The sequence below is a fragment of the Emiliania huxleyi genome (genome assembly GCF_000372725.1).
Source record: "Emiliania huxleyi CCMP1516 unplaced genomic scaffold EMIHUscaffold_603, whole genome shotgun sequence".
Classification (NCBI taxonomy): domain Eukaryota; phylum Haptophyta; order Isochrysidales; family Noelaerhabdaceae; genus Emiliania; species Emiliania huxleyi.
In genome coordinates, this window is record NW_005197482.1 from 1 (window position 1) to 8,051 (window position 8,051).

Genomic DNA, 8,051 nt, shown 5'->3' on the forward strand with positions numbered 1-8,051 from the left:
GGGGGGGGTGGGGGCGTGAGTAGGAAGGGCGCCCCCCTCCCTGGAAGCGATGTCCGCCTGCTCCAGTGGAGCTGCTCTCCAGGCTTCTGTCGCAAAGAGCTGCATGCCACCGAAGGCGCTGTCGAGGTTCGCCGAGCGCGGCGCAGGTTGGGGGAAGCCGCCACCGACGAGCGCGTTGGACTTTTCACTCCGGACAAAGACGGGTAGACGCACACGAGCCGCGGTCGTCTACCCGTCATAGTGGCGAGGCGCGGGACCTCCCCGGTGGGGCCCCGGACCCCACTTCCCGCCTCTGACCTCTCCGTCTCTGACTCTCTGTGAGTGTGACTGTGTGGCGAAGTGGGTCGCGTGGCGTCCGGCGTCCCCCGATTTCCGTCTCAACTCAGCCTCCATACCCTCTACCACCGACATGCCGAGTATCGGGGTGAAATTCTGAAAAACGTGCAGCACTTCTAGCCGACATCGACAAAAGTCACTCTCTAGCCCCGCGGCGAGCGGCCCCGCCGGAGGCGAAGAAAATTTTGCCATCTAGCGCACTCTAACACACATTTTTGCACAAATCGACGCCTCCAAAATAAGTCTTCACTGCAGCACGCCCTCGAGCGAGTAATGCGTCTGTAGGCCAATATAGAGCTTCTCGCGCGCGCTCCTCAGCTGGCGGTCCGCAGGGCCGCCCGGGCGAGAAGCGCAAGCCCGCCAGCCGCACCATGTGATTCACGATGATGAGCGTCTCGGCCTCGAGCAGCGTGTAGGAGCGAAGCTTGCCCTCGCACTCGCGTTGCTCGAGCCTGAAGCCACTGCGCCTTGACCACGAGATAGCCCGCGGGGATGGTGTCGGTGTGTTGACGACCGTGTCCTCGGCCAGCGTGTGCGCCTTCCCCTTGAGCACCGCCAGCCAGTAGAGCACCTCGAGCGACAGCTCGCGCCGATCTCTGCGCGGCGACAGCGGCCTGGTCCCTGGAAGGACACACGTCTCCGGCCAAGTCGGTTACGGGGAGGGCTACTACGAGGTCTTTGCGCGGGGGTGGTCGGGCGCCAGGCGCCCAGTCGATTGCCGCATAGTTCGTCGTAGTAGCCCTATCATAAACCTCTTATTCACACCTTGCACTTTGAAAAAAGAAATATCCGACCTTTGTCGAAGATCCGGAGGGTTTATCAGAGCATCACCCATCGCGGCGTGCGGCACAGTGCAGAGAGACGCTGGGAGTCTTCTTTCTCATGCGCGAGACAAACCGAAACCAGTAACCTCAAACGCACGCACGCGGCAGCAACGGCCGGACCTCCACCCAGGACCGATTCCGCTCGCGACGCGCCTGCCCACGCCCCGGCTGCCTCAGAGGGCGGTGGACGAGCGGGTGGCGGCCCCCTCGTCCGACTTGTCCGAGGGCCTGCCCTCGTCTGCGTCGCGCTTCCACTTCCGGTAGTCGGCCATGCTCCCGTGGACGGTCATGCTCGCGCCTCTCCCGTGGCTCGACCACGGGGCGGACATCTCCTCGACAGCCTTGCTGCCGATCGCCATCGAGAGGAAGGGCCCGTAGCGGCACGGCCCCTCCGGCCACTCGCGCAGGTCGTCGCCCGCGAGGGAGGCGATGGAGAGCAGCCGCTCGTCGAAGTAGGCCTGCAGCAGCGGCGCGTCGAGCCGGTTGGCGCCGAAGGTCCAGCCGAGCGTGGTGGTGAACGGGTCCTCGATGTCGCGCGCAACCTCGTTGAGGCCGAACAGGAAGGCGACCGAGCAGAAGGAGATGACCACCGCGAGGGGGAGGGAGGCGACCTTGTCCACCACAACCACCGGGAAGAGGCCTACTCAAGCTCGCCGTGTCAACAGCGCGCGCTCGCGGCCTGTGCCGCCTCCGACCGCGAGGGGCGGCCGAGGTTGACGAGGCAGATGAAGGCGTTGAGCTGCGCGTACGCGAAGGGAAAGGGCGTGTCCACCACCTTGAGGGCGGCGTGGTACGGCAGCGTGCCGTCCGAGAGGACCTGGTAGATGCGCGAGACGATCGGCGCGTCGTGGCCGAGCCCGCCTGAGGCGCGGCGGTGCGGGGAGGCGGGGGGGGGGGGGGGGGGGGGGGGGTTTCCCCAGGGCCTGGGCCGGGGTGGGGGGGCCAAGGCCTGGGGGGGGGCTCCCCCCTTTTTGGCCCCTTTGAGAGGAGGGGGGGGAGCCCCCCCAAGAAAAAAGGGCCCCCCTTCATCCAACCCCCCAGGGAGGGGGCCTCCCAGGGGTTTAGGCCCCCCAAAACCTCCACCGGGTTGCGACGCGCGAAGTCCGCCTCGTCGTCCGCGAGCCCGTCGAACCACGACGCCGCCGTGTAGCTCTGGTGCCTCTGCTCGCCCGGCCGGCGGGAAGGAGAGCGGGCGCGGAGCGAGTCGAGGCTTCGGTCGCAGCGGAGGGTGTGGATCGCCGTCGCGTGGAGCAGCGAGCCAAGGTGGAGCAGGCAGCGCGCGAAGGCCGCCGACTCCTTCTCTCGCAGCTTCGCCTCGTCGTCCGCCTCCTCGTCCATGTACGCCGACATGAGGATGGCGTCGCACCACTTGCTCGCCATGCTCTGCACCGCGGAGCGAGCCTCCCAGTAGCGGCCGAGGCTCTGGTTGAGCCGCATCACGAGCCCGAAGCCCGAGGCGAGCAGGATCGCCGAGTACGCGTACGTGTGCATGAAGATGAAGTCGTTGTCTGAGTTGTTCCCTTCGATGCCGTCTTGCGGGTTGCCGTTTGCGCAAAATGAGGGCCACACCTGGCAGCCGACCTGGGTGTGGAGCACGGCCGCGTAGCCGCCGGCGAGCGTAGCCCACGGAAGCGTGCGCACCAGCGCGCTCCCGCGCAGCGATAGCATCAGCGGCACGTCGGCGATCATCCCCTTTCTGTACGTGCGGGCCGGTCGGGCGCGCTCGCGCAGCTTCGAGCCGCCCGGGGCCGGAGCAGCAAGCGCTTCCTCAGACACGATCGTCAGCCCGTGCGGCAGCTCACCGGACGCGATCGACGCGTCCGGCGACTCGCGGGAGGGCGACTCCATCACAGACGACCGGCAAGCAGCGAAAGTCGATCGGACACACAGCTTCGACGAGAAGCCGCCGACGTGATGCAAAACGGCGCTCTTCACGGCTAGCTTTACAGAAGATCACAACCCGCCCGAAAGCTTGGCGCAACCCCGGGGCCCGAAATGGCGTCACGCAAAAGCAGAACCCGGGCCCGAAATCGCGCGCACACAGTCACGCAACACGCGGGGTCCCAGGGAAGGCGAGCAAAAACCTTATCGCGCGCGCTAGACGCCGACTCGGAGGCTGCAACAAAACAAACCTCCGGAGCACCGGTCAGTCAGGCCTCAGGGCGCGCAGCCGGAGAGAGAGGGAGGCGCTCAATCGCCGCACGCGGCGAGCGCCCCCATCATCTCCGCCTCCATACGCATCCTCCTCCTGCCAGCTTGAGCGCCTCCTCCACGCCCGTGCCCGTGCCCGCAGAGCGTCCGCACCGCAGCGTCCTCGCCGGGCGGTGGCTGCGGCCGCAGCTGCGGGCACTTGGAGCACTTGGAGTGCAGCCGGCTACATGTGTATCGCTGGCAACCTCATGTCACACCCACGGGCTATAGCAGCAGCCGCAGCAGAGGCAGCAACAGCGGCAAAAGCAGCGGTAACCGCAGCCGCTACACGCAAGCAACACAAATCTCTCTCTGTCTCTCGCAAGCACAGTCCACAGATGACAACAAAATCTCTCTCTCTCTCAGATGACACACAAAACATGAGTTGTTTGGTATACTCGGTAGAGCTAGAGGGATGGAGTGAGATCTTGCGGGGCAGGGCGTAGGCTAGCGCGTGAGGGCGCAGGCAAGTGCCCGAGGGTATGGGGGTGGGCGCCACCCTGGGGCTACCCGTAGCATTGTCGGCTCAGTGATGGGTATCCAAGGACCCGATGGTCCTGTCTCTCTCACTCATCAGATGAGAAGGAGGAGAGACAGCAACGACAGTCAGGGCCCGAAATCATGTTCATGTCATGTGCATGCTCCCCTTTCGAGAACCTTTCGTATCGGAAAAGAGAAAAGAACCACGCCAATCTCGGGAGTGCGTTGCCGTGACACTTTGCCTCGCTTTGCCTTCCGCCTAAATCTGCACATCCTGACGATGCCCGACGCAGAGGAGCCGCAGCCCACGTACGAGGACCTGCAACGTGAGAACGAGGAACTGAAGGTTCCGCCCAATCACAGTACCCACCTCATTCGCCGAACGCGCCGGCCGCTCAACCAAAACACCCTCTCGTTGCAGGCAAAGGTTTACGCCGCGCAAGTCACCAAGCCCCCCCGCGAGCGCCAGCGCGGCGGGATGAACTCATTCAGCGATCCGACGGACACCTCTTGCGTTTGCGGCTGCACAATCGCATAGCTCTCACGCCAAACTCTCTCGCACACGAGCTCTTCGCTGTCGACGTCTTTCCCTCGAGATGCTCCACGGACCTCCGGACGAAGCCAGGACTCGTCGCCCAGGGACACTCGGGAACACACCGTGTCAGTCCGATAGAGTGACTCATAACTCACTCTTCACTCGTCACTGTGTCTCTCACTGTCTATATATATAGTCGTGTGTGTATAGTGTGTCGTCAAGAGCGAGAGAAGATATAGTTCCCTGGGCCAGTCTCACGCGCTCGAGACATACAAAAACATGCACCTGATTTAAGGCAGAGGCACCTCAACGGGAGAGGCGGCAGGCTCGACGGGCCTCTTTCCTGCGCCTCGATGCCGTCACCTCCCGTCCCACGCGCTGCCTGGTGTGCCTCCGCCCGTCATCCGCGCGACGTGGTCCCGCATGCTCTCGTGCCTGCCGCGGCGCGGGCCGTGCGGAGTGAGGTTGTGCCGCGCGCGAGGGCGGGCGGCGGGGCGCACTGCAGATCCGTCATCCCCCCGAGCATGAAGGGCGGCTCGTCAAAGGCCTTGGTGGAGATGGGCGCATCCTGAGAGCGGAGAAGCGGGAGGCTGGGCGAGGGTACGGCTTGCGTCGCGCGGGCGGCTGGCACGCCTGCTGCAGCACGCGGTCCCACCAGCCCGGCGACGCCTTGCGGAGCGTGACGACGAGCTCGCGGCCGCCCTCGGCGTCGTCGTCGAGCTGCCACTCGCACTCATCAGGAAGCACCTGACGGTGCGAGGTCCGTGGGCCTCGCGGGCCGGGAGCGAGGCGTGTGCGGCGAGGCGCCTGCGCGCTCAGCGTGCCGTCCATGCAGACCTCGGCATTCACCGCCACCTTGAGGCTCGCCGACTTGAAGTCGACCCGAACAGCTCGACCCTTTGTGCCGGTCGCCACCCGCAGCTTCAGCACCACCTGCTCGTCCCTGTCCTGCAGCCAGCGGCCCCATAGCGAGATGCCGCCCTTGGCGTCGTCGAGCGGATCTGAGAGGTCGGGGGAGATGGCCATACACACCAGCGCGCGAGCAAGGTAACCAAACGCCGGGGTTCGGGCTCATGCTGGTAGGGAGCTAGGTGCTTGATACCGTATGGCAGCCCCCCTGCCCACAGGCTGGGGCGACGAGCGCGGAGCCATCTGCGCGCGTGGCGGGGGCGGCGGGATGGCTGATGTCGATTATCAGCAGCCAGCCATGCACATGCATCATGCTCCGACCAAAAGCTGCTGCTTCGAGCCGCGGCCGACTCTGCCACCGCGGCTGCGGCTGTCATGCTGTTCAGAAGACCGGCGCATGATATGCGGCCTCCCTGCGGATGCTGCCGGCGAGCCTGGCGGTCCGCTGCACTTCAAGAGCAGCTGAGTCTGCCTCCGCCCTCGCTCGTCCCCCTTCACCTTCCGGTCGGTGAGTCGCCCTGCCCCAGTCGTCCAGATATAGCCAGCTCAGCCGGGGCGGGCGGAATGGCTGCGGCGCGCGAGCTTCCAACCATCCCTACTCATCAGGATGGCTGCCCTGTGTGGTTGTATTGGGTATTGCAGCCATCGGGCTCTGGAGGCTATGAATGGCTGCACTGTAGCTAACTCAGCCATCCATCCTGAAGTAAGATGGCTGCGCAGGAGCCTTCACAGCCATGTCCATACTGCTGTCATATTCCGAGGTCGGCCGCCAGAACGCAAGACGGGGTTCGGGTTCATCTCGTGATTTTGGGACCACACATATGCCACTGCCGCCCAAAATGCCGCACTACCGACCTCTCCCCAGGTCGCGCAGCGAAGCGAAATGCCGTAAACGACATGAATCAAACGCAAAATGTCCATCGTTGCATCGCACTTGGAGCACTTGCATCGCACGACATACGTCTTCAGCTGTTTTTCAGCACTCCAGGCGCTGCCTTTGGACTGCATTGTGTGTTGTTGTTGTGTTGCCCCTCTCTGGTTGGTGTGACTGATCGTTGGACGTTTGCTTAGAATGGAGGAGGATCTTATGAAGCGTCGTCTCCTTTACACTTCATCACGTGTTAGTTCTCACTATATAGCAAAACGCGGGCCTGGATGTTCATAGCATCGGGCACGAATCGGCACTCCCAAAGCGTAATTCCAGAGCTCCCTGCCACGCTTGGAGAGGCCGATTCGGCCGGCCACGCTGCGCCGCCGGCTCGCTGGAGATGTGGCCAACCTCGGTTGCGCCGGCCAGCACCGGAGCCCCCGCCGCTCCCGCCGGCACACCGGGAGTGGGGGCTCCGCTGGCCGACCAGGCGGGGCGTGGGGGGCTCCGTTCGCCCCCCGAGGCGGCGCATACGTTTGCCGAGCCCGCCTCCGGGCTCCGGACCCCGTGTTGTGTGTAGAGAGAGAGATTTTTAGCAATACCAAACAATTCTGACACTCACACATCATTTGGGGCCGGGAGCCGTGTTAGCGTGTTTGTTTTGTTTTTGCGTGTACGAATGTCAACAAACAACAACAAACAACACCACCTGGCAACCCTGTCTGCACGTCTCGCGCGCGCGTGAACAGGGCTCCAGGCCCCAAATGACGTGTGAGTGTTAGATTTGTTTGGTATTGCTAAAAATCTCAACAAACAAAATCTCTCTCGAATTTGTTTTGTTCTCGAATGTCACTGTACGATTTCGGGCCCGCGGGTTGTGTGTGGCCCACCCCCCTGCGCGCGGGCCTTCTAAATGCCTGCGGGTAGTCTCCCCCCATCCCCAGGGCCTCGACGACGACGACGACGAACCTCCTCAACCTCTCATAGACCAGCGCAAAGCGCGGGACGTAGTTTCTTCTCAATCAAGGCGCCGTGGTTGGAGACTCCCTTCGAAGAAACGCACAGCGGGCTCAACGTGACACAGGTAAAGGTGATCGCGAAGCTTCCCCACCTGGGCACAAGAGCTCACATCCGAGAGAGAGAGAGAGAGAGACCACCACACTTCCCGCGACGAGCACGCGCCGCCTCCCGGAGAACAACGAGATCTGCGATTCCTGGCTCGCAATCCGCATCGCGGCCGCGGGTCGAAAACCCCTACCGACATCAGCCTCCTTTTGCCCACCCCGTTAGGTCCACATTATGTCGAAGAGGGAGGAGTACCCGGGCGACGACAACTATTCCTCTGTCAACCACGTCGCGGACGCCTTGGAGACGCCGGCGACGGCTGGTCACGATGCAGAGGCTGACCCGTTCGCAGAGGAAACCGGGTCTGAGCCAAAGTCGGTGCCCGAGACGCCGGACCAGGAGAGCGGGATGGTGGGAGCGGCCACGAAATCCAGCGGGGCGAAGCGGCGGAAGGGGAAGAAGCCCATCTCGGAGCTCGCGCCGCTCGAGTTCTCCGGCCGCTTCGCGGGCGGGCTCCGCGCCGACCTGCTGCGCCGCGTGCCGCTCTACGTGTCGGACTGGACCGAGGCCTTCACCGGCGGCAATTGCATGAAGACGACCGCCTCCATCTGCTTCCTCTTCTTCGCCTGCCTCTCGCCCGCCGTCACCTTCGGCGCCGCCTTCGCCGACGCGACCGACAACCAGCTCGGCGTCATCGAGACGATCATCTCGTCTGGCATGTCGGGCCTCATCTACTCCTTCCTCTCGGGCCAGCCCCTCTGCATCCTCGGCGCGACCGGCCCCGAGCTCGCCTTCACCGTCGTCTTTTACGAGATCTGCCAATCGGCGCGCGCTCCCCCCCCTC

The 8,051-nt window shown here is 64.1% G+C and overlaps 3 protein-coding genes across 3 annotated transcripts in view; 1 reads left to right on the forward strand and 2 right to left on the reverse strand.

Annotated features, from left to right (window-relative positions):
- Positions 1-2,122: 2,122 nt before the first annotated feature.
- Positions 2,123-3,008, reverse strand: EMIHUDRAFT_371432 (hypothetical protein; the record flags this gene model as incomplete). The annotated part of the gene is made up of 2 exons (XM_005764106.1): positions 2,123-2,154; positions 2,280-3,008. A coding segment is annotated over one exon (729 nt), but the record flags the coding sequence as incomplete, so codon positions are not given.
- A 1,604-nt stretch (positions 3,009-4,612) lies between these two features.
- EMIHUDRAFT_446045 (hypothetical protein) lies at positions 4,613-5,398 on the reverse strand. The gene is made up of 3 exons (XM_005764107.1): positions 5,173-5,398; positions 4,999-5,112; positions 4,613-4,933 (listed from the first exon to the last, which is right to left on the reverse strand). The coding sequence occupies exons 1-3, from the start codon at positions 5,389-5,391 to the stop codon at positions 4,766-4,768; spliced, it is 501 nt and encodes a 166-aa protein (XP_005764164.1). The 5' UTR covers positions 5,392-5,398; the 3' UTR covers positions 4,613-4,765.
- A 2,043-nt stretch (positions 5,399-7,441) lies between these two features.
- Positions 7,442-8,051, forward strand: part of EMIHUDRAFT_120259 (hypothetical protein) — a gene marked incomplete at both ends in the record, with an annotated part of 3,805 nt that continues 3,195 nt past the window's right edge. Inside the window, one exon of the mRNA XM_005764108.1 lies at positions 7,442-8,005. Coding sequence (XP_005764165.1) covers positions 7,442-8,005 — 564 coding nt within the window. The remainder of the gene's footprint in view (positions 8,006-8,051) is intronic.